Genomic DNA, 27331 nt, shown 5'->3' with positions numbered 1-27331 from the left:
TATATGTTGGCAAATTGGACTCCAGTAAAAAAATAAATAAAGTTATCTTTCATAAAAAAAGGTAATATTTCTCAGCTGGTTACTCAGTTTTGAATTAGTTTGGTGAAAAATGAATGCTACAAAATGCAGGTCATTTTAACTGGCCAGATAGGAATCAAAACCCCCTGCAGTGTGCACAAGGGGGAGTATCTCTGTCCTCCTGTCCATACTACATGGTCTCCATGCCTCCATCAAGACTCCTTACCTGTGTCCCTACACACATTTCAAGAGCAGCAAGAGTCACCTTAAATATTAAATATTTTAGGTACTTTTAAATTATTTTTGGACAAAATGAATGCAAAATTGAAGTTTTAATATGGGTTTTGGTTGCATAGGTCTATACAATTCTGCAAAACTGTCAAATTTATCGCTGCACTTAATTGTATGTAATTTACACCAGTAAATAAAATCACACTTTGAGGATCACTGACAGAAACGATAGGTAAAATTTTGTCTACATGACTGGGAGATTGAAGTGATTTTTTAGTATGTTTACCGAACTTGGTATAAATGGATGGAATGTCAGAAAACTTAGGGGGCTATTTGAGGGGTAGAAGCATGTGAGGACAAGGCTATAGATGGGGAAGCAGAGCAGGACACAGGAGAGACTGGCAGGAACACTGGCAAGGAGGAGTCACATGGGCACCACATGGGGAGTCGGAAGAGAGGCATTTGAGGATTTGAATCTGCATGGTCAGAAAAACTGGTGGTACTATCACAAACATTTAGTTCTCGATTTTTATATTTGTTTTTATGTTTAAACAACAGGTATGGGCATTTTGTATACCATAACATGGTGTTTCTCAAACTTTAGAAATTTTCCAAGGTACATATTTTTGACCTTGCTTTTCAGAGATTCTGATTCAGGAGATAGGGTGGGATCTTGGTCTTTCCCACATGAGTAGATCAAGAACTGTATTCTTAGAAGCACTTTGATGAAAATGCATCAGGAAAATAACCCAGGAAAATTTTTGTAGTATTTCCCTAAATTGAGAAATAGGCCACTAATAGAGTAAATTTGGTTTTCTTGAGAGACAAGTAGAAGAGAATTTGAGATTTCACTTTTTTTTTTTTTTTTTTGGAGGGGTGGATTATAGAGGTTTTGGCAAAATTTTGGAAAAGAAAATAGAATTTCTTGTTCATCAGAAAGAGCTTAAAAAGGAAATAATAAGGAGAATGGATTTAGACCTGAGGAGATTCAGCAGATGCGGAAGTGGGACAAAGGGAGCATAATGTTTTCAGTTAGAAATATCAAAAAAAAAAAAAAAAAACACAAAGAAAGTGGGAGAATTAGAAGGCAAAAAAATGATAAATTTAAAGTGAACAGTTGAGAACAAAAAGAAATTAGAGGCAATATCTATAGAGATATTGATATAGGCAATATCAATATAGATGTAAACCTAGGGATAAAATTTGATATAAAAAGACATGTGCTGGGGCACCTGGTTGGCCGTCAGTGAAGTGTCTGCCTTCAGCTCAGCTCATGAGCTCAGGGTCCTGGGATCGAGTCCCACATGGGGCTCCCTGTTCAGTGAGGAGCCTGCTTCACCCTCTTTCTCTGCCTGCAGATCCCCCTGCATCTGCTCTCTCTCTCACTCTGTCAAATAAATAAATAAATAAATAAATAAATAAATAAATAAACAAACAAACAAACAGAATCTTTCTAAAAAGTTCTTTTAAAACATTGATGAAAACACAGTTGAAATCACTGACAAAATTTTAGTTATATAAATAGACTAAAAGGTGAATTGAATATCAAGGGGATGGACTTTTTAATACAGTTGGCCTCAAGATTAAAATTAAGACAAGAACTAAATGAAGAAAACTCAGAGATTTAGAAATGTTTGGAAAGAGGAAACTTTTCACATTTTTATTTATTATTATTTATTTATTTATTTATTTATTTATTTATTTATTTATTTTTATGATGGGAGCAGAGCAGTCTCCATTTTTATCTATGGTTATTATTATTTTTTTAATTTGGGTATAGTTAACACACAATGTTACATTAGTTTCAAGAGTACAACATAGCGATTTGACAAGTTTACACCCTGTGCTGTGCTCACTGCAAATATAACTCCCATCTGTCCTGTTACATTCCTATTACAGCATCAGTGACCATATTGCTCATGCTCTGATTTTTATTTCCATGACTTACGCATTCTGTAACTGGAAGCCTGTATCTCCTACTCCTCTTCACCTATTTATCCAACCCTTACCCTGCCTTCAGCCTAGCCCCCCAACTACCCCCTCCCCAACCATCACCTTTTTCTCTGTATTTACATTTCTGATTCTGCCTTGGGATTGTTTACCCATTTTTTTATTCCATTTATGAGTGGAAGTATATGGTATTTGCCTTTCTCCGTCTCACTCATTTCACTTTGCATAAATACCCTCTAGGTTCATCCATATTGTTGCAAATGGCACAACCTCATCCCTTCCTATGGCTGTGTAATATTCCATTGTGTATTTCCCTGATGATGAGTGATGTTGGATATCATTTATCATGATAATATTGAAATGTTGACCACCGTTTCATGAGTCTGGTGGCCACCTCCACCTATTTATCTTCTTTGAAGAGATATTTGTTCGTGTCTTCTTATTTTTTTAATTGAATTTTTAGTTTTCTTGGTTTGGGGTTTTATAAATTCTTTAAATATTTTGGGTACTGACCCTTTATCAGATATGTTATTTGCAAATACCTTCTTCCATTCATCAGGATGCCATTAGTTTGGTTTGGTTGATTATTTCCTTTGTTATGTAGATTTTTTTTTTAAAATTTGCTGTAGTCCCAACAGTTTATTTTTGCTTTTATTTCCCTAAACTTAGTAGACATTATCTAGAAAAATGTTGCAATGGCTAATGCCAGAGACAGTATTGTGTTCTCTTCAGGATTTTTAAGATTTTATTTATTTATTTATTTATTTATTTATTTATTTATTTATTTATTTATTATTTATTTATGATAGTCACACACTCGGGGGGGGGGGGGCAGAGACATAGGCAGAGGGAGAAGCAGGCTCCATGCATCGGGAGCCCGACGTGCGATTCGATCCCAGGTCTCCAGGATCGCGCCCTGGGCCAAAGGCAGGTGCCAAACTGCTGTGCCACCCAGGGATCCCGATTTTTAAGATTTTAGATCTCATGTGTAAGTCTTTAATCCATTTTGAGTTTATTTTTCTGTAACATGTTAGAAACTAGTCTAGTTTTATCCTTTTATGTGTAGCTGTCCAGTTTTCACAACACCATTTATTGAAAAGACTGTCCCTTCCCTATTGCTTATTGTTGACTCCTTTGTTGAAGATTGATTGACCATATAAATTATGGGTTTATTTCTGGGCTCTCTATTCTGTTCTGTTGATCTATGTTTCTATTCTTGTGCCAGGACCATTCTGTTTTGATTATTATAGCTCTGTCGTAATTGCGTATTTAATTGTGATACCTCCAGGTCTGTTCTTTCATAGAATTGGTTTGGCTATTCAGAGTCTTCTGTGGTTTCCTACAAATTTTAGTATTATTTGTTCTAGTATTGTGAAAAATGTTTTTGATGTTTGATGTGGATTGCATTGAATTTGTAGATCGCTTTGGGTGATATGAATATTTTTTCAATATTAATTCTTCCAGTCCACAAGCATGGGATATCTTTCCATTTGCTTGTGTCATCTTCAAATTCTTTCATCAGTGTTTTACAGTTTTCAGGATACAGATCATTTACCTTTTTGGTTAAGTGTATTCCTAGATAATTTATTATTATTGATATGATGGTAAATTTTGTGGGTTTTTAAAAAATTATCTTCCTGTAACTGTATTGTTATTCTAAAGAAACACTACTGATTATTATTTTTATACCTGCCACTTTACTGAAATCATTCATTACTTCTAGTAGATTTTTGTTGAAGTCTTTAGGGTTTCCTATGCATAGTATTATACTAACTACAAGTAGTGATAGTTTAACTTATTTACCAATACGGATGCTTCTCTTTTTCTAACTATTGTGACAAAAACTTCCAGTACTATATTGAATAAAAGTGGTGAAAATGGACATCTTGTCTTGCTTTTGCTTTAGAGGGAGAGCTCTCAGTTTTTCACCATTAGGTGTGACGTTAGCTATGGATTTTTCTTATATGGCCTTTATTTCATTGAGGTATGTTCCCTCTAACCCCATTTTGTTGATAATTTTTTATCATTAATGGATATTGAATATTGTTAATTGCTTTTTCTGAATCTATTGAAATTATCATTTGATTTTTATCATTTATTTTGTTGTTGTGTTGTATGATGTTGCTTGATTTGCAAATATTGAACCATCTTTGCAATCCAGGAATAAATCCTATCGAGTTGTGATGGATGATCTTTTCAATGTATTCTTGCAATTTGATAATATCTTCTTTAGGACTTCTGTCTCTATGTTCATCAGAGATATTGGCCTGAAATTTTCTTTTTTTGTGGTGTCTTTGTCTGATTTTGGTATCAGAGTAATGCTGGCCCCATAGAATGTATTGGAAGCTTTCCTTCCTGTACTATTTTTGGAATAGTTTAAGAAGAATAGGTATTAACTCTTGTATAAATGTCTCATAGAATTAAGTTGTGAATCCATCTGGTCTTGGATTTTTATTTTTGGGTAGTTATTTTCATTACTAATTCAATCTCATTACTTAATTAATCAGTCTGTCAGATTTTCTATTTCTTTCTGTTTCAGTTTTAGAAGATTGTATGTTTCTAGGCATTTATCCTGGGTGGTCCAGTTTGTTGCCATGTAATTTTCCATATTATTCTCTTATATCCATTGTATTTCTATTTTTATAAGATTTATTTATTTAGTTGTTTATTTATTTATTTTATGGGAGAAGGGTGGTGGGGGAGAGAGAGAGAGAGTCTTAAGCAGACTCCGAGCTGAGCACAGAACCTGACGCAGGGCTCAATCTCATGATCCTGGCATCACAACCTGATCCAAAACCAAGAGTTGGACACTAAGCCAACTGAACCACCCAGGTGCCCCTAATCCTTTGTATTTCTGTGGCGTTAATTATTATTTCTATTCTGTCATTTCTGGTTGTACCTATTTGGGTCCTTTCTCTTTATTTCTTGATGAGTCTGGATAGAGGTTTGTCAATTTTGTTTATATTTTCAAAGAACAATCTCCTAGTTTCATTCATTTTTTTTCTTGCTTGCTTGTTTTTTTTTCTACTCATTTATTGTTGCTCTGAATTTTACTATTTACTGTCTTCTACTCACCTTGAGCTTTGTTTGTTCTTTTCTAGTTCCTTTAAGTATACATTTAGATTGTTTATTTGAGGTTTTTCTTGTTTCTTCTGATAGGCCTGTATTGACAAATAATTCCCTCCTACAACTGTGTTCACTGTGTCCCAGAGATTTTGGACCACTGAGTCCTCATTTTCATTTGCTTCCATGTATGTTTTTAAAATTTCTTCTCTGGCTGTTTCTTTGGCCCATTGGTAGTTTAGTATCATGTTGTTTAGTCTCCACATATTTGTATTTTTTCCAATTATTTTCTTATGATTTATTTCTAGTTTCAAAAATTGTGGTTGGGAAAGATGCATGGTATTATTTCAAGCTTCTTGAATTTATTGAGGCTTGTTTTATGGTGATCTAATGTGTGATCTATTCTGGATATTGCTCTATGTGTGCTTGAAAAGACACTTGTTTGTGGAGGGAATGTTCTGTTTATATCTGTCAGTCTGGTCCAATGTGTTATTCAAAGACACTGTTTTCTTGTTGATTTTTCCATCTGGATGATTTATCTGTCCATATAAGTGGGGTGTTAATGTTCCCTACTATTATTGTATCACCATCAATTTCTCTCTTCATGTCTGATAATCTCTGCCTTAATGTATTGAGTGCTCCAGTGTTGAATGTAGATATCCACAGTTGTATCTTCTTGTTGGATTGATCTCTTTATGATTAGGTAGTTTCCATCCTTGTCTCTCATTACAGGTTTTGTTTTGAAGTCCATTTTATCTGACATAAGTATCGCTACCCTGGCTTTGTTTGTATGTTTTCACTTCCATTTGCCTGGTGAATGTTTCTCCATCTCTTCACTTTCAATGTGTATGTGTCTATGTCTGAGGTGCAGTATATAGATGGGTCTTGTCTTGTTTTGTTTATCCATTCTATCACCCTGTGCCTTTTGATGGGAGCACTTATACCATTTACATTTAGACTAATTATTGATAAATATGTGTTTACTGACGTTTAAAAAAATTGTTCTCTGGGTTTTTTGTAGTTTTTGTTTGTTCTTCTTCTCTTCATCCTCTCTCTCTCTCTCTCTCTCTCTCTCTCTTTTTTGAAATCAGTTAATATCTATACTGATTCCTTGCCCTTCTTTTCTCTTTATTTTTATAGCTTTATGGTTTTCATAAGGTTCACATATAACATTGTGAGTAAATAGCCATCCAAATTAATTTGGTGGTTATTTAAGCTCAAATATATTCTGAAAAGGAAAATAAAACAGAAAGAGAAAAAATCTTTATCTTTCCCTTCTCTACTTTATCAAATCCCTTCTCCACAGTTTATGCATATATTCTCTATTTTACATCTTTTTATTCATGGTTGTCTTGTGTCTAATTGCGGCTACTTTTTTTTTTTTCCACTTAAATGAGTGGCCTTAACATTTTGTGTTAGGATGGTTTAGTGGCAACAAACTCCTTTATATGTTATTTGTCTGGGAACCTCTTTCTCTCCCCTTCAAATCCGAGTGATAAACTTGCTGAGTAAAGTATTCTTGTTTGTAGGGTTTTTTCTTTCAGCATTTTAAATATATCATGCGACTCTATGCATCGCAAATTTTCTGCTGAAAAATCAGCTGATAAACTTATGGTTAACTTCTGTGTTTATCTCTCACTGTTAAGATTCTCTTTTATCTTTTACCTTTGACATTTTAAGTATTATGTGCTGTGGTGTGGATCTCCTTGAGTTTATCGTGTTTGGAACTCTCTGTGTTTCCTGGACTTGAATGTCTATTTCCCTTCCTAGCTTAGGGAAGTTTTCAATTATTATTCAAATAAAGTTTTTACACCTTTCTCTCTCTCTTCTTTTTCTGAGGCTCTTATACTGTGAATGTTTGGTCACTCAATGTCCAAAAGATTTCTTAATCATCTTCCTTTTTTAAAATTATTTTCTCTTTTTGCTGTTTTGCTTGTGTGCTTTCCATTATCCTGTCTTTAAGATGGCTGATACTTTCTTCTGTGTCCTCTCATCTACTGTTGATTCCCTGTAGTGTGTTTTATTTTGTTTTAGAGGTTATATGCTTTGACTCCTATTTATTCTTTTTAATATTGTCTATCTCTTTATTTATTTATTTTTTACATTTTTAAGATACAGATACAGATGCAGTGAAATGTCGGGACACCTGCAACCCGATGTTTATAGCAGCAATGTCCACAATAGCCAAACTGTGGAAGGAGCCTCGGTGTCCATTGAAAGATGAATGGATAGAGAAGATGTGTTGTATGTATACAATGGAATATTCCTCAGCCATTAGAAACAACAAATTCCCGCCATTTGCTTCGACGTGGATGGAACTGGAGGGTATTATGCTGAGTGAAATAAGTCAATCGGAGAAGGACAAACATTATATGGTCTCATTCATTTGGGGAATATAAAAAACAGTGAAAGAGAATAAAGGGGAAAGGAGAGAAAATGAGTGGGGAATATCAGAGAGGGAGACAGAACATGAGACTCCTAACTCTGGGAAATGAACAAGGGGTGGTGGAAAGGGAGGTGGGCAGGGGGTGGGGGTGACTGAGTGACGGGCACTGAGGGAGGAACTTGATGGAATGAGCACTGGATGTTATTCTATATGTTGGCAAATTGAACTCCAATTAAAATATATATATATATATATGTACAATAAATAAATTAAAATAAATAAATAAATAAATAAATAAATAAATAATAAACCTAAAAATAATTAAATTGAATTTGCCATCATATAGTATAACCCCCAGTGTCATCCCATCATGTACTTTCCTCATGCCTGTCACCCAGGTACCTCATCCCCCTACCCACCTCCCCTTCCACAACGCTTTGTTCATTTCCCAGAGTTAGGATTCTCTCATGGTTTGTTTCCCTCTCTAATTTTTTTCTGCTCAATTCCCCTCCTTTCCCTTACAATCTCTTTCAGTATTTCTTATATTCCATGTATGAGTGAAACCATATGATTATTGTCTTACTCTGATTGACTTATTTCACTCATCATAATACCCCCCAGTTCCATCCACCTCAAATAAAATGATGGGCATTCATCTTTTCTGATGGCTGAATAATATTTCACTGTATATATAGACCACATCTTCTCTATCCATTCATCTGTCAAAGAACATCATGGCTCCTTCCACAGTTTGGCTATTGTGGACATTGCTGCTGTGAACGTTGGGGTGCAGGTATCCTGGCATTTCACTACATCAGTATATTTGGGGTAAATACCCAGTAGTGCGATTACTGGGTTGTAGGGTAGATCTATTTTTAACTACTTGAGGAACCTCCACAATGTTTTCCAGGGTGGCTGTACCAGTTCACATTCCCACCAACAGTGCAAGAGGGTTCCCTTTTCTCCATATCCTCACCAACATTTGTTGTGTCCTATCTTGTTTATTTTCACTGTTCTCCAGCCAGCAGTACCTTGATCCCAAAGCCAGACAAAGACCCCACTAAAAAGGAGAATTATAGACCAATATCCCTGAAGAACATGGATGCAAAAATTCTCAAGATACTAGCCAGTAGGATCCAACAGTACATTAAGAGGATTATTCACCATTACCAAGTGGGGTTTATCCCCAGGATGGTTCAACACTCGTAAAAGTTGGTTCAACACTTGTAAAGCAATCAACATGATAGATCATATCAGCAAGAGAAAAAGCAAGAACTATATTATCCTCTCAATAGATGCAGAAAAAGCATTTGACAAAATACAACACCCATTCCTGATCAAAACTCTTCAGAGCGTAGGGATAGAGGGAACATTCCTCAGCATCTAAAAAGCCATCTACGAAAAGCCCACAGCAAATATCATTCTCAATGGGAAAACACTGGGAGCCATTCCCCTAAGATCAGGAACAATACAGGGATGTCCACTCTCACCATTGCTATTCAACATAGTACTAGAAATCCTAGCCTCAGCAATCAGGCAACAAAAAGAAATAAAGGGCATTCTAATTGGCAAAGAAGAAATCAAACTCTCCCTCTTCACAGATGACATGATACTATACGTAGAAAACCCAAAAGACTGCACCCTAAGATTGCTAGAACTCATACAGCAATTTGGCAGTGTGGCAGGATATACAATCAATGCCCAGAAGTCAGTGGCATTTCGATACACTAACAATGAGACTGAAGAAAGAGAACTTAAGGAGCCAATCCCATTTACAATTGCACCCAAAAGCATAAGATACCTAGGAATAAACCTAACTAAAGAGGTAAAGGATCTGTACTCTAAAAACTACAGAACACTTCTGAAAGAAATGGAGGAAGACATAAAGAGATGACTATCTCTTTATTGAAGGTCTCACTGAGTGCTTCCTTTTTTAAAAAAAATTTTTTTAATTAATTTATTTTTTTCTGTAGCCCAGTGAGTATCTTTATGATCGCTAACTTAAATTCTTTATCAGGCATATTGTTTATCTCTCTTTCATTTAAGGGCTTTTTTCCTTGTTCTTTCTTTTAAAGCCTATTATTATGCCTCCCCATTTTGTTTGACTTTCTTTTTGTGTTTCCATGGATTGGGCAAAATGACTTCTTGTCTAAAGTTGAACAAATGGTCTTGTCTACAGTGTTTCCTGTGTAGATTGTGTATGCTTGGTGAATTTTGCTGGTTGGTTGGAGCTATAGTTGTAAATGAAAGTTATCCTCTTAAACTATGGCTTTTTACAAAAAGAATAAATGGAGGGGTGCCTGGGTGTCTCAGTAAGTTAAGCGTCTGCCTTTGGCTTAGACCATGATCCCAGAGTCCTGGAATTGAGCCCCACTTTGGGTTCCCTGCTCAATGGGTAGTCTGCTTCTCCCCCTGCCTCTCCCCCTGCTTGTACTCTCTCTCTCTATGAAATAAATAAAATATTTTTAATAAAGAAAGGGGAGGAATCCCTGGGTGGCTCAGTGATTTGGTGCCTGCCTTCAGCCCAGAGTGGGATCCTGGAGTCCAGGATCAAGTCCCACATTGGGCTCCCTGCATGGAGCCTGCTTCTCCTTCTTCCTGTGTCTCTGCCTCTCTCTCTCTCTCTCTGTCTCTCATGAATAAATAAATAAAATCTTTATTTTTTTAAATAAAATATTTAAATAAAAAAAGAAAATGGAAAAATAATAATAAAAGAAAAAATATAATAAATGAAGAAAAAGAAAAATGAGAAAAAGAAAAAAAAACAAGGAGTAAAAACAAAATAAGACAATTTTTAAAAAGTAAAAATAATAATAATGATATTAACGATAATGATGATAATAATAATAATATATTTTTAAACAAGCAAACACAAAGCCACAGCTTGTTTCCTCTGTTTAGCATGCCAAGGTGACTGGTGTGGGTTTGTTGACCCTGGGCTCCCTGAAGTTGCCAGCTCACTGTTGAGCTGGACCCTGCTCCAGTCTGAGCTTTAATGGTTGGGGGTGGAGAGAATGTTCCCTCAGGTCCCTGGCACTATTAAAGTGATGCTTTTCTTTCTGTGCCCTAGTATGACTGGGGCTGGTGTGCGCTTGCAGAACCCAGGCTTGCTGAGGTTGCAAGCTTTCTGTGAAGATCTGACTTTTCAGTGACGGTGTTGAAACCCACTAACTATGGCACCTGAGCCTGTCCCTTATGGCTTTCAGACCCCTTCCAGTGTGAACTTTTAAGGTGGACTGGGAAAGAGCATTTCCAGAGTTCCACGGCCCTTGTAAGCCCTGGCTTCTTTTTCTGTGCTCCAGTGTGACCAGGACTGTTGTGGGCCTATGGACGCTGGGTTCTCTGACGTCACAAGCTCACTGTGATAGCTGGACCCACCTGTGATGGTATTTGGACCCTGCTCTGGTCTAGGCTTTTAAGGTGTGGTGGGAATGTAAACTGTGTCATTCTCCAGGCTCTCTGACCTGGGGAGCATCCGGTGGCTCCTCTGGTGCTCTGAGGAGTTCTAGTGTTGTCCCTTCTATGTGCCAGTTGCTCTTTTAAACTTTCTGTGCCCAAGGACAGAGGGTTCTATTCCAGGCCCCTCATCAGGGTGCCTCCTCCCTGCCATTCACAACACGGGGGATGGGATTCCCTTCCTTACCGTGTCTCCACCTCTCTTGTTATTCTCTTGCTGTTCATTCTTTCTGGATGTTCAGTAGCTATCCAGTCAGCCCTCTATTCTCCTTCAGGAGCAACTGTTTTATTAATGGGTGTAATTTGGGGTGTTCCTTGGAGAAGTTGTGTTTGGGGTCTTCCCATGTCACCATCTTGAACTGAAAACCCAGGAGCAACCTTTTTGGATGAATTAAGTATAGCTTTGCTAAATGGAATGAGTATTGCATTTCCTAAATGGGAAAATTAAGTGAATCTGTAGGGTCCTTGAACTTAGACATGAACTTCTGTTCTTGGAAAACATTTTTATACTTCAGTAATAGCCTGGCTTTTGCAAAGTACTTAACATCAAGGGTCATTTGAAGGTTTTCATTGAAAATCATCTGGAGATAATTTGTATATCATAATTGCTTTTGCTCTACCAAAGGAAGTTATAGCTTTATCCATCAGTAACATTTGACTGAGGCTGATCATAAATTCCTACATATCTGCAATATCAAAACTTGGAGAATAGCCATAAATTTCCTTAATAATTTTCTAGAGCAATCCAGTTTTCTATGATGAGAATTGCTTTTAACACTGAAAATGATAGAATTAAGACACCGCATACTTATTCATTTAATTTCTGGCAAAATACATCCATGACCATCTTCGAATAACAACACTAACATGAACAATATGAATATCATAAAGCAGGTGTTTTGTAATTTCTTTTTTTTTTAAAGTGTGTTTTTTTATTTTATTTTATTTTATTTTATTTATTTATGATAGTCACACACAGAGAGAGAGAGAGAGAGAGAGGCAGAGACACAGGCAGAGGGAGAAGCAGGCTCCATGCACCGGGAGCCCGAAGTGGGACTCGATCCCGGGTCTCCAGGATCGCGCCCCGGGCCAAAGGCAGGCGCCAAACCGCTGCGCCACCCAGGGATCCCTGTAATTTCTATTATTCTAGAACTACATTGCACTGTGAATGAGACATCAGGGTGATCTCTTAAAATTATCTGGAATAATCCTTATCTGTTTGTGTTTATGTCGCCAACTGAATAAACATTTAGATTACTTTATTTCAATATTTTAATCTGCCCTTATATTCAATGTCTTCTAATGATATATAATATTTATATGACTCAAAAAAAAAACAGTGATATAGTTAATTTTATCTAGCTTCATTGCCTGTTCCCTCAACACATTGTCTCTCTCATATGTAACACTTTTTTTTAAATATATTTTTTTAAATTTTTATTTATTTATGATAGTCACACACACACACAGAGAGAGGCAGAGACACAGGCAGAGGGAGAAGCAGGCTCCATGCACCGGGAGCCCGGCATGGGATTTGATCCCGGGTCTCCAGGATCACGCCCTGGGCCAAAGGCAGGTGCCAAACCGCTGTGCCACCCAGGGATCCCCTTAGTGTTATATTTTATCATTTTATTTATATTCACTCATATATATATTTCCTTTTATTTATATGTTTATATACTCTTCTTTCTTAAAAGTAATACTATATGCACTTTTCTCCAAGTTTTTTCACTTAATATAACTGAAGATACCTCTACAGTAATAGGTAAAGATATTCAACATTCATTTTTTCATTTCAATTATTATCCACTTGAGGATATATCAGCATTTACTCAACCAGACTGCTATTGATGTATATGTAGGTGATTACTTATCTTTTACTATTAAAATGCAAAAAAAAAAAATCCTTGAAATAGATGTTCTGGGTCAAAAATAAATGCTAATATGATTTTCTTCAATTTTATTTTTTTTAATTTTTTTATTGGAGTTATTTGCCAACATATAGCATAACACCCAGTGCTCATCCTGCTAAGAATTTTTTTTTTCCGAGATTCAGAGAGAGACAGAGACATAGGCAGAGGGAGAAGCAGGCTCCCTGCGGGGGGCCTGATGCAGGACTTGATCCCAGGACCCAGGGATCACACCCTGAGCTGAAGGCAGACGCTCAACCACTGAGCCACCAGGGTGTCCCTTCTTCAATTTTTATTGTAGTAAAATACGCATATGTGCAGTTTACCATCTTAACCATTAATAAGCATACACTTTAGTGATATTAAATACATTCATAAAGTTATTACTAGAGCTTTATTCATTTTATCAAACTGAAATTCTATGCCCAGGAAGCAATAATTCCCTATTCTCCTCTTTCCCTACAACTGCTGGAATACACGATTCTAACTACTGTCTCTGTGACTAACTACCTTTTATAATGAATATCATGAAATGTTTGTCTTTTTTATGACTAGCTTATTTCATTTATCATGTTACCCTCAAGATATACCATATGTCAGCCTTTCGTTATCAATTTATTTGTGTCTTGGAATCTAACATGAGTGTCTTATAGATAGTGTATAGTCAGATCATGCTTTTTTAATCCATTTTTTAAAAGATTTTATTTATTTATTCATGAGACACACACAGAGCGAGAGAGAGAGAGAGGCAGAGACACAGGCAGAGGGAGAAGCAGGCTCCATGCAGGGAGCCTGACGTGGGACTCGATCCCAGGACTCCAGGATCACATCCTGGAGTGAAGGTGGTGCTAAAGTGCTGAGCCACCCGGGCTGCCCAATCCATTTGTTTTTGAGTGGAGAGTGTAATTAATTTACATTTAAAGTCATTTCTGATAAGAAGGGACTTCGGTCATGTTGCTATTTGTTTTCCACATATGTTACAGCTTTCTCATCCCTCATTACCTTCGGTACTATCTTCTGTTGTGTTCAGTTGTGTTTTTTTTTTTTTTTGTAGTGTTCAAATTCCTTTCTTATTTCATTTTGTGTATATTCTATACTTGTTTTCTTCATCGTGGGAATTATATTGAAATCCTAAGGTCATAACATTCTAACTAAACTCTCACAGTTTAACTTTAATAACACACAAAACTCTGTGCTTTCCCAGCTCGTCCTCACCCTTTTTTAGGTTGTTTGTGTAACAAAGTTACATATTTGCACATGATGTGCCTGAAAACATAAACCAATAATTTGTAAAAATCTCTTAGTCTCTTCAGTTATGCAGAAACCAAAGTAGAGTTACAGACCATTGTTACTATAATACTATCTTTTACAATTGTCCATATACTTACATTTTCTGAAACCTTTACTTCTCCCTACTATTCAAGTTATTGCCTAGTGTCCTCACACTGTAACCCACAGGACTCCAGGGATATTTCTTGTAGAGATGGTCTAGTGATGATGAACTCCCTCAGCTTTCACCTGGGAATGTCTTAAATTCTCTGTCAGTTGAGAGGGACAGTTTTGCCAGTAATAGAATTCTTTTCTAACATTTTATTTTCTTTTAGCGCTTTGATTATCATGAGCCACTGTTCACTGGCCTCCAAAGTTTCTGATAGCAAAAAGGCTGATAAAGTTATTGAGCACCCTTTGCATATGATGAGTCACTTCTCTCTAGCTGCTTTCAAGATTCTTTCCTTGTCTTTGTCTTTTGAGTTAAATGATGAAGTGTCTTGGTGTGAGTCTCTTTTAATTCATCTTACATTAATTTTAGTGAGCTTTTTGGATCTATATCTATATCTGATATCAAACTTTGGTAGTTTTCAGACATTATTTTTTCAAACATTTTCTCTGCCCCTTTCTCTCTCTTTTCTCCTTTTGAAACTCCCACAATGCAAATGTTGGTCTTACTAGTACCCTGCAGGTCAATCAGGCACTGTTACTTTTTGTTAATCTTTCTTTTTTTTTTTTTCCCTTACTCAGTCTCAATAATTTCCATTACCTATCTTCAAGTTTATTGTTTCTTTCTACCTGCTTAAATCTGTCTTTGAACTTCTCTAGTAATCTTTTCATTTCAGTATTGGCCTTTTCAGCTCCAGAATTTCTTATAGTTTCTTTTTAGGTTTTCTATCTTTATTGTTATTTCCATTTTCCATTTCATACATTAGTTTTTTGACTTCCTCTGCACTTATTTTTAGTTCTTTGAGCATCTTTAATACAGTTGTTTTAGCATCTTCTTCTAGTAGGTCATCAACCAGGTTTTTTTTCAGGGGCAATATATGTTGATTTGGTTTATTTCCTTTGAATGGGCCATACCATTCTGTTTTTATGTACACTCTGTGTTGTTGTTGAAACTGGACATTTGAATCTAATAAAATATGGTAACTCTAAAATTCAGAATTTTTCACTTTTCCAGGGTTTACTGATTTCTGTTTCTATTTTTGTTGACTGAATTTTTTTAATGTTGTAGTCTATCTCTGTGCTAAGGACTAGTCTGAAATGTAAACTTAAGGTCTTCTCAAGTAATTTCTGAGCCTCTTCCTTCGCCTGGGTATGTATGTCTCCCCACCCCCCACCCCACCCCATATAGGATGTCTTGTCTCTAATGCCTGGCTTCTAAAGGGAAAACAAAGAGAAAAATGACCAGGGTGAAAAGTATGCTGACCCTTCAGATCTCTTGGAAATTACTGAAGCCAAAGTGGAGGGGCTTACACCAATGGAGGTGGTGTGTCACAAGAATAGTTGCCTACACCTCTGTTAACAGAATCAACAATCTCCAGTGAGAGCACAGATCTCTGATATTTGAGGACATGGTCCTTTTTGCCCATCCTTGCTCCCAATAGCTATGTATAAGTTTCTCCAGGAATGAATGCTTAGCTGCCTGCCAAGTGGCAGAGGGATCGGGGATGGGCAGTCACTACTGTGCTTGATAGAAATTAATCATATTTTACTGCCCAAATGTTACTCTGGAAGTTGGAAGATTTCAATAGACTCCAGTATTCTGAAATAGTTACATCAGACAGATTTTTTGCTAATTGTTGTCTACATGAAGAGAGAGATTCCTGAGGCTTCCTACTTTGCCTTCTTAGAATCTCCTGATACATCATTTTCATAGACTATGCTAAATTACCATCATAGGTTTCATAGCACTCTTTTAAAAATACCAGAAATCTCTGAAAGTGCATATTTTCTCACAGGCTTACCAATAGAGTATGGTGTCCACTTTGGACCATTGCTAATCTAATAAATACAAAATGGAATCAGAGGGCACCTTGGTGGCTCAGCGATTTAGTGCCGCCTTCAGCCCAGGCTGATCCTGGAGACCTGGGATCAAGTACCACATCAGGCTCCCTTCATGGAACTTGCTTCTCCCTCAGCCTGTGTCTCTGCCTCTCTCTCTCTCTCTCTCTCTCTCTCTCTCTGTTCTCTCATTGATAAATAAATAGAATAAAATAATAAAATAAAGTAAAATGGAATCACAGTGTGGCTTTAATTTGAATTTTTCCTCTGTGTATAAAGGTGAGCATCTTGTAAATGGTCAAGAGTCATTTCTTTCTCTTTTTATGAACTCTTCATTATCTAGCCCATTCTTTTTAATGTGTTGCTGATCTTTTTCTTTTCTAATTTGTAAATCTACATATGTTAGGGATATGAACATTTTGTGTCTGTTGTTAATTGCAAATATTTCCCCTAGCTTGTCACTTGTGGTTTTACTTTGTTTATTGTGTCTTGCCAAGCCATTTTGTAATGTCATCAAATTTATCTATTCCCTGATTGCTTCTTGATTTTGAGCCTTAGTTAGGAGAGATATGCCCACTCTCACATTATAGTAGAATTCATCTGTGTTTTCATCTATTGCTATCACTTGTATTGTTTCATTGTTTATTATATATGAATATCCTCTCCATTTGGGGTTTACTCTAGTATAAAAAATGGATGCAATTTGATCACTTTCTGTATGGCTGTTCTATTTGATAAATGCTAGTATTCAAGAATCCATTTTCCCCTACTGTTTTGAGATGACTACTTTATCATATGCTAAATTGCCATGTGCAATTTTGACTATTTCTGTATTTTCAAGTCTAGTTTACTGGCAAATTTTTTTTTTCTCCTCACATAATGCCCCGGGAGAGTTTCTCTTCTTGTCTCAATGTTGAAGCAGAGGAAGAATAGAAATTAATCCCTTTTTGGCTATATCTAGCTCCAAGAATCTGGATTTGAATGCAAGTCCTGTCTTATATTGTTTTTTTTGATTTGGACAAATTATTTAATATCTTGAAGTTGCTAAGTCCTTCTCTGTAAAATGGGAATTATTTACAAACTTCTTGATGATTATTAACATAAAGCATTTAGTATACAGTAGGCTTTAATTATTGTGAGCAATAGTTATTTTATTCTTATGGTTATTTTTGTGCCAAATGCATACATATACTTTATAGTTATACTATTTGACTTCTACTTATTCATCAGTTTGAGAAAAAGAATATCACACAATACAAAAGAAGATAATGCAACTGAAGAATATTTCTGCAGGAAGAAATGTATTTCAAATCACTAAAATGCCTGTACTTAAGAAATATTCTCTCTAGGCATTACGAGTATCATCAGTATATTTTTATTTAATATAATTGATATAATTAGCTGGATTCTTGCCTTAAGAAAAATATTTGCCCAGCTGGAACAGAATATGTTCATTTTAATTTTCAAGCAGCTTAATATTTGGTACAAATTACTAGTCTTTGTTTATTACAAGATACAGTGAAAGACCATGCAGGCTATAATTAAGATTTATGCACCATTAAAACACAATTTTATACTTCAAAATTTGCTCTCCCTACACTTAATACCTCTTTTCATGTGGTGAAGTTTCAAATTAATTAAAGAACTCTCCTAATAAAAGATATTTGGAAAATCATCCAAATAAGAAATATTTTCCATCTTCTTTCTCATACGCTAATTAATTGTATACCACATTTGTGTCTCCTTTCCCTAGACTGCATAATTTTGAAAGTTAATTTACTAATGAAATTGTGATTTTGTTCTTCAGTTAATGAAGGGAAATAGATATAGCACACACACATATTACTCATTGTTCTCAATTATGTGCTGAAATCTCAATGTCTTTCAGGGACTCCTGAGGATTACCCGCAATTTTTCCATATGCATCCTAGGACTGCAGAACTTATTCTCCTGGAGCCAGTAAACAGAGACTTTCACCAGAAATTTGATTTGGTTATTAAGGTAAATTAAACTCATTTCTTATTTCTTTGTGTTTGTAAAGTACTGATCAAAGAAACTTGTAGTGGCTACTATAGGCACTTTTATGTTATAAAAATTAAAATTAATCTGCAATTAGCCAGTTTTTTTGTTTAAAAAAGTGAAGTGCAACTGTTTTACTAAATTATGTTACTTTCTTTACTATACCTGTTTATATTATGATGTGATTCAAATACTGAGTATCTTTATATGTAATAAATGCTTGGGTCAAATGTATATAATGTTACATAATGTGACTTTGCTACATCTTCTACCATTTAATTTTTTTCTTGCTGAAAAGAATCAATTCTTGACCACAAAGGTTGAAGTCATGAATATATTTTAAATGTGTATGAATTTATACATATTTTTATTTTAATATCATATTATTTTTAAAATATTGTTTGTCTTTCTAACATAAAAAGAAAAGATCCTGCCTGTTCAAAAATTATTTTAATATATGTCTCATTATTTTCCTTATTTTGAAAAATGATCCTAGACTGGAGAAATTCTGAAAGCTATCGGAATCCAGTTGGCATTACAATTGCAGTTAAATAATACCTACTGCATTGTAATAAAATCACTTAAGAGGTATCGTGGAAACCAGGATGATCTGTCAATCAATTCTGATAGACTTTGCTGGGCAGGGAAGATTTAAGCTGGACAGTGAAAGAATAATGGCAATTTTTGGAGTAGAGATGAGGCTTAGAGAAGCTCACTCTAAATTATAAAATGGAACCAAACCAAGACATGGAGTGAGTCTGGTCTGTATGATATGACTTTCTCATAGCTGTACATACAGAACAATAGCTATAGAAATGCAACCCTAGGGTATTTTTTTTTAATTAAAAAGTGCCAATATAAGAGGAAGTAAGATGAGGAAGCTTACTGAGCTTGTATAAGTTGTTTAAGTACATTTTACATTGAATTAGAGCCATACCGTTCATAAAGCTCATCGATACGAATGTGGGAAGTAAAGCTCAACTAGGGTAAGGGCCTGGCTCGGAGTTACCCCACTGATGAGCAGCAGAACTGAGACTGAAACTTAGGTTTATCTAAGCAAGGGCCATAACTCTTTTTACTTCACCAAGATGCGGTTGCTTAGAAATGGTCATCTGGTTTAACTGCTGGTACAACTGCAAACAATACTATGCAACATGCATTTAATTTTAGCTGGACTTAGGACATCTTTTGTGAGCACCGATCACATTACACATTACCAATTCCTGAGATTACTGGGTCATCCTCTGTCTTTGAAGAACTTGTAGTCTATGAGGGTAGAGAGTCCCAAAGGCTGATAAATCAAATATGTCCTGTCAGTTTCTAATAGGAGACAGGTGAAAAGTACTGAATCGGGACATGGAAATTAATCTGGGGACTCAGGGAAGATGTTGTGGAGATTACCTCAAGCTAGAAGCTGGTGTATCAGAAGGGTTTGGCCAATGGATAAAAGTGGAAAGTATGTTCTAACATCAGGAAGAGCAGAGTGAAAGCCAGGACGCATGATGTAGCAAGCTACATGCAGTTAATGGAGAAATGAGGGATAGGGTCAGACCAGGAGGAGGGCCTTACGTGAGGTGGCTTTTCCCTTGGATCTTACTCAGCAGAGGGTGGGGAATCATTCAACGAAGACAGACCCCTTTTACCATTGGTATAAAAGGGCCATGCATGAGATTTATCTCCTTGCACAGACTATCTCAATTATCACAGAACTATATAAAACTCGAAAATATATATCCATTGTCTGCTGTTGATCTACACGCAGCCCTGCGGTGCCGCTCTCTGTGGGAGTTAGGAAAGCTGACAAAGCACGGTCACCAAACTGCCTCATTTCACACCTGAAATCAATTATTTTCCTTTATTTTCAAAGTTAGTTGTCCAGGTATACCTGGGTACAGTGAAGCTCAGCCCATCAATTACAGCAACAGAAATCAATTAGAACAGGCCATAGATAATTTTTTATGTTTTAATAACACTATATTATTAATGGAAGTTTTTACAGACATTATTAGATTCAAATTACTATGTTTTGTGTGCAGTCAAGAGGATAATAAGCAAAGGTATCAATCTATAGGAATAATTATGTGCTACCTGCTTGAATAATAGCTGAATATTGAGGCTTTGTATAGGGATCTGTTGACATGCTACAATCTGGCAGTTTTCCATAGTAAGTCTTTCAACTTCTTCCTTTTTTAAAAAAAAAATTAATAATGCTTGATTTTTCATTGGCCATAAAAGTTTTTATTGGATTTGATCCCAATTTCTGTTTCGGGAGCTAAGGAAAAATAAAATATGAAGGGTTTTCTCCTGAACTTTGAAAGTTCTGCTTTAAAAAGCTATATGCACATTTAACATCTGCTAAGTGTCATGGTTAAGAGATTTATCATCTTTATTTCATCTATTTCAGCCAGGGATTTATTCGATATACTGACAAAATGTAAAGGGAAAATTAGGAAAACAAAATGGAGCAGTCCACTAACATTAGAATATTAAAGGATCGAAATGAGTCCAATTGAAAGAGGAAAGGATGTTCCACTTCAAAACACTGTCCCAAATTTTAAATGACCGTAATCACTTAAGAATTTTTTTAAAATGGAATACACGTTTTGAATAAGAATCATATGTTTGGTTAGCCCAGGATGGTTCCTATCCATGCCCATTGTCTTTGTATAATTATTCAAACTATCTCTTTAGCTCTCAAAGCTGTCCCCGTTTGGATGGAAAGTCATGTGATCACCATAGTTACAAAGCAAAAAGCAACGAGGAGATAGAAATATGAAAGTCTATTTTCTTTTTTATTTTATTATTTATTTTATTTTATTTTATTATTTTATTTTATTTTTCCTATTTTATTTTCTGAGTGATGATGAATTAGTGCATGCATGGAGTATCTACAACCAAGCCCAGAAAAGTCTTATTTTAAGTGCATTATTTTAAAAAATTATTATTAGTTGGTATATTTATGCTCTGGGCACCTAATACAAATGTCCAATGGTTAAATTATTAGTAGTTCACCATCTCGCAGTTGCTCAAGCACAATTGTGTTTTTATCTACATCCCGTGGATTAACTACTAAAGCAAGGCTCAGGGACACGCTGGTGTCACGGTCTCCCTGGTTTTTATGTGGTTACCACCAGCCTGCAGACGCCATCCTGCAGGCCGAGCTGTGAGTCCTTGTCCCTCCACACCGCAGGCCTGGTCACCTGAGCCCTCCTCAGCCTCCCTGCACACTTCCTGCCAGGCCATCTGGAAGCACCTGCCCTGCTCTCAATCTGTCGTCTTCTCTTGGGCATCCAGCCTCCTGAATCACCCCTTCTTTTCTCCCTGGACAGTCTAGTTCACATCGATGCATCGGCGATGAGCATGCATGCTTCACTGATGCTTCAGATGCTAAGACACTCGCTCTGGAAGCTTCTCCCTGCACCCTGCTTGTCCCTGTGGTGGCTCTGATGGCTCTGCATTCAATTTTTCTATTTATTTTCTCCTGACCTTTACTATAGGGCAGATGGCAATATCCTTCTTTACGCTGTGGCCCAAGCCCCCACCCCCTCCGTGTATAGGATAGAGAGATAGCTGTTGTGAAGCTTTTCTCCATGGCATGATCAGACTTCTAAAACACCTGGGTATGCACACCTACATCCTTGCTGTTTATAAAACATACACTTCTGAAAGTGCAGGCATCTGATACAACTTCATCTTGAGTGTCTGTCCAGAATAAGGATGCAATAAACTTCTCAAGTCAATTCAGCTCCTCAAAAAAAAAAAAAAAAAAAAAAGGTCAGACCTATGTGAAGGCAGAGTTTAAAGCTGCATATGACTATATTTGAAAAATAAAAACTCCCTCTAAAATAGTAATAATAATAATAATAATAATAGATATTTTGACATAGATCCTGAGCCACGGTGTTGACAATGGTGAGCTTACTTACAGGTGCTGCTGTGATGGTTTTCCTGGCAAAGGTGCTTTGCTCTGGCCTTTTGACAGGACGGGAAATGCTCATGGGGTGAGAGACCAGCTACTCTACACACCGATTTCTGGTGCCAAGATGCTGGAGAGTGCTGGGCCTCTGTATGAACGATGATGTCAATTATATTCTACTTCACGGGGACTTGGGGGAAAACTCAGAGGCATATGGCATTTGCTAGTTTTCAGTTGGCCAAGTCCTTTCCGAGTGCTTACGGGCTGCCTGACACCTCGCCTGGTGTCCAAGGGTCAGGAAGACATGCCTGCCCGCCTCGGGGACATCGCCAGAGGACCCTTCAAGACTTACTTCCCTCCTGATGTCCACATCCATATTTCCACCTACCGGCTGGGTAACTCATCCTCGCATCATGCAGTTGGGTCACGTCACAGATGCAGCAAACTACACCTTTGCAGACCCGAAGCCTTCTGCTCCTGCTGTCCCCTCGGCATCGACAGTCATCTGAAAGTAGAGACTCTGTTGGACAGAAGAATTAGAGGAAGGTTTATACTCTCTGACACACACACACACACAGAGGAAAACCCTAACAAAATTCATTAGAGTATATTGTAATTAGTTTTGTGAATATAAAATTAAAGCACCTATACTTAAAATTAGAATCAATGACTTGAAGATTGAATGTTGAATCAAATTCTCAGGATTTTACAGATTTTTTTCCTGCTATTCAAAATTGAAAATAAAGCTCTCAATCATTAAAAAAAAAAAAAAAAAAAAAAGGCTGGGGACATCTAGCTCTAGGGATGCCGGTCCCAGGGCACCTGCTGCCATGCATCCCCGTGCATCCCTGTCAGGTCCCCTCCACGTAGCCCCTGCACGTCTCCCGGGGCCCTTGCCTGTGGCCATCCTCGGGGTCCCCTGTCTCGGGTCACCCTCTCACACAGGCAGACTTTCCAACCTCAGCCATTTCCCCTTGCATCTTCCCTACCTCCCCATGTTGCCAACAGGGTGTCCCTAAAGCAAGAGAGGGTGTTGCCTTCAGGACACTGGACCATGTGCCCAGCACCTGAATGCCCCACAGAGGACTCCAGGGGCCTGACAGATCACAGGTGCTGGGAGCGGACAGACGGATGGAGCTGCACATCATTGGCCATCAGTCATCACATCTCAGCTTAATACAAAGAGTGGCACCTTCTGCAAAAATGAAAAAGAACTACAAAAATGAGTTGAGTCCCTGTAGGAGACCCTCAAGTGCAGGTTGCCATCCTTTTGGCCTCCCTACGGGTATCATCAGGCTACCCAAAAAGAGAGACATAAAGAGGAAGGAAGAAAGGCACGCATACTCCCTTTAGGAAAAACTGAGCAGGAGCCTCCAAGGGAGCCACGTTTAGGATGGAAAAGCCCAGAGCTGTTGGTTCCCTCTGCAGGTGGCAAGACAGGTGCCACAGTTGGAAATACTCCCTCCCCGTCCCAGTGGATTCCTGCTTGGAGAGCGAGGCCCAGCTGAGCCTCACGTCTCGTTCAGTGGGTCACTGGAGAAGGCACCCGACCTGCCCCAGCAGCAGAATCTCTAGGTCAGGGAGTTCCATCCCATTAAGACCGAAAAGCTTAAAAAAAAAAAAAAAACCGAAAAGCTTTTTACATTTTAGTGAAATTATCCCACAGAAATTTCAGGCGTTAGTCCTTATTAATAATGAAACAGCAACCTCTCCATGGATTTCATAATGAATAACACACCGTCAGAAATCCACCAACACAATTTGATACATGCTCATCCTCTACATTCCTTTCTTTTGAAAAAAAAAATTAGCAGATTAACACACAAAAGAACATTATTTCTTGTTTCACCCAAAGAACAGTGTATTCCCATATATCCCCCCGGTCACCCCTGTTTCTAAAATTTCTAAGTACGAAGCTGAATGCATTGACTAATAGGCCAGTGAGGGACATTAATAGGAGGGAAGAAGGTATTGGATCCTCTTGTCTCAGGTCTCACCCCGACTGGGTTGGCACCAAAACCGAGTGCAACAGGTGAATATAGCGGCTATCCGAATGTGCAAGCTGACCAAGGGCACACAGCGGTGATATTTTTCTTGGCCTCCTTCCTCCTTTACATGGGGACCTTCATAATAATTTATCCATTCTCATCACAGTGTCCTGATTTTGGCAAGCCCCCCTTGTCTGCAAAGGTCATTGTAGGAGTGGGACGGCAAATCCAACTCCTGGAAAATGTTCTAACAAAGCCACTGGCCAAGCAGTCCTTGCATACCTCGCCTTGGAGCGCACCAGCTACTGCTGGCCTCCTGCACAACCGTTCCCAACGCAGCTTCATAAGCGTCTGGGTTGTTGCAGGGAGGATTTAGATCCACTCTAAAAACTTGCAAGCTAAATAGGTCTGCTCACTATGTGTGTGTGTGTGTTTTTTTTTTCTTTTTCAAGAATAAGCTGGTGCATGGGTGCAACACTATAAACTTTCATGCTCCCTGTTTTCCAGGCTCTGAGAAGTAACCCACTCGGAGAGCAGTTGTTTTGGCTACTGATGATTTTTTTGAAATTTAAATATTCCCAGACAGACTTTTCCAGTCCACCGATTCATGTAGGACCTTTTCCTTTATTTATTCATTTATTCATTTATTTTATTTTATTTTATTTCATTTTATTTTATTTTATTTTATTTTTTTTTACGTAGGGCACTTCAGTGGGGGTTTTGTCCTGGTTGGGAGAAAATTCAGTAGGGATGGGATCAGCACTCTGCATGGGCTGGTCAGGGAGGCAGGCGGCAGGGCAAAGGAGGGCAGATAAAACCTTTAGAAGCATTTGGGGGAAAAGTGACCACTCCCTCACCATCATAATTCTGTCACTGGCTAGCCTCGCTGTTGAAAGCCAAGATAAGATGATTCCCACGTTCAACACACCAGCCAAAGAGTATGATTAACAGGAGTTTTCTCAGCCTGTGTCTTCTCCAGAGTGACTGGGCTTTTCTTCTTTTAAATCATTCAAAATTGCTTAGGCCATTCTGGTGTCCATTTGTATCTGGAACACTAGGCAAACAGGAAGGTTTTTATTATCGAATGTTGAAGATTCAATGCAATAAATTATAAACAGAACGGGCATAGTCTTCAAGTGAGGATACAATATGCTTCACTTTATTAAAAATATCCCTTTGGTGGGAAGTGTATCAGTATGATTTTGTTGTCATATTATGAACCCTTGTTGGGTGTGCGTTGTCTCTATTCTGTTTAGTGAAGACATTATTTGGTCAAACAGAATACTTCTTTATTTCCAACCAAGAATCTTCTTCTTCGCTATTTTTAGGACATTACAGACAAACCAGTTGTAGAGTATACAGACAAATTTTTGGTATCTATTTTATCTGACAAATTATGGTGTGTTTTTTTAAGTTCTTGAATATTTTTAGTAATGTTATAAGTGCACTTGCTGTCAAAATCTTTAAGCATTCTTTAATTTGTTAGAATAGTAAAATTTAGGGATGGCTGGGTGGCTCAATGGTTGAGCATCTGCCTTCAGCTCAGGTTGTGATCACGGGGTCCTGGGATCGAGTCCTGCACGGGGCTCCCCGCAGGAAGCCTGGTTCTCCCTCTGCCTGTGTCTCTGCCTCTCTGTGTCTCATGAATAAATAAAATCTTTTAAAAAAACATATTAAAGTTTAAATAAGGAGCATTTCTCTAGGTGTAAGGCACTGTAATTTTATAAAAAGGGCCAAGAAGCAATGGGAATGTGCTTACCTCTAATTATTAATTAGTTGGTAATGTTAATATAATCTTTGACCCAGGGCACAACAGCTTGCTGCAGCCATCTCTCCCTGAGGCATTTCTTTTTTTTTTTAATAAATTAATTTTTATTGGTGTTTGATTTACCAACATACAGAATAACACCCAGTGCTCATCCCGTCAAGTGCCACCCCAGTGCCCACCACCCATTCACCCCCACCCCCCGCCCTCCTCCCCTTCCACCACCCCTAGTTCGTTTCCCAGAGTCAGGAGTCTTTATGTTCTGTCTCCCTTTCTGATATTTCCCACACATTTCTTCTCCCTTCCCTTATATTCCCTTTCACTATTTTTTTTGTTTTGTTTTTGTTTTTGTTTCATTTTGATTTGTTCTGTTATACTGTTGCTAACCTAGAAGGTAGACCTTCCACAGCCATACATTTTCCCCTGGTGAAAGAATTCAATAACTATGTGTTGTCAAGAATATGTTTGGACTTTCTTTTTTTCTATTTTTTCTTTTTTTTTTTTTTTTAAGGATTTTAGTTATTTATTCATGACAGACACAGAGAGAAAGCCAGAGACACAGGCAGAAGGAGAAGCAGGCTTCCTGACAGGACCTCAATGCGGGACTCGATCCCAGGACCCCAGGATCACGACCTGAGCCTAAGGCAGACCCTCAACCACTGAGCCACCCAGGCTTCCCAGTGTTCGTGTTTGGACTTTCATAAGCATTTGCTTTCTTTTCTTTTTCTTTTTTTTTTAATATTTTATTTTTATTTATTCATGAGAGAGAGAGAGAGAAGCAGAGACACAGACAGAGGGAGAAGCAGGCTCCATGCAGGGAGCCCGACATGGAACTTGATCCCAGGTCTCCAGGATTACACCCTGGGCTAAAGGCGACGCTAAACTGCTGAGCCATCCAGGCGTCCCCAGCATTTGCTTTCAAATAAAAGTCCAAGTCTTCTTTTCTTGAATCCCAAGGCAGGCGTGTTTAAACGTTGTAAACTAGTAATATTGTTGATGCTAATAAATAAATCCATTGGTTGAAAGCTTGAGTAAATATAATTGAACAATTTAAACCAGTTACGAAAAAAAAAAAGTTAATGAATGTAATTTCTAATCAAAAAGAGAAAATGGAAGTATACATTTAGCCTTCCAGCAGAATCCTCCGAGCAAAGAGTCTCCTTTGGGTCTACTTGCAAGTCGCATTCAAAAGTGGAGATAAGGCGGGGGCGGGGGAGGGTTGTGTGTGGAGCCTGGGTGGCCACAGGGGCTTGCTGGGTTTTTAGAGTCAGCCTCTGATGGGTGTGGAGAAGCAGCCTGTGCTCCTGGGAGAGGTGTGCTGGGGGGGGTGGGGGGGTGGCATCCTTGGTATGA

At 37.6% G+C, this 27331-nt stretch overlaps 1 protein-coding gene across 16 annotated transcripts in view; it reads left to right on the top strand.

Annotated features, from left to right (window-relative positions):
• The window catches only part of PCDH15 (protocadherin related 15), a 739593-nt gene that overhangs the window by 371732 nt on the left and 340530 nt on the right, over positions 1-27331 (top strand). For all 16 annotated transcript variants that reach the window (XM_055322636.1, XM_055322635.1, XM_055322634.1 and 13 more), the window contains one exon: positions 18179-18291. In XM_055322636.1, coding sequence (XP_055178611.1) covers positions 18179-18291 — 113 coding nt within the window. The remainder of the gene's footprint in view (positions 1-18178; positions 18292-27331) is intronic.

Source organism: Nyctereutes procyonoides, unplaced genomic scaffold (genome assembly GCF_905146905.1).
Source record: "Nyctereutes procyonoides isolate TBG_1078 unplaced genomic scaffold, NYPRO_anot_genome, whole genome shotgun sequence".
NCBI classification, from domain to species: domain Eukaryota; kingdom Metazoa; phylum Chordata; class Mammalia; order Carnivora; family Canidae; genus Nyctereutes; species Nyctereutes procyonoides.
This window is presented reverse-complemented; position numbering and strand designations above follow the sequence as displayed.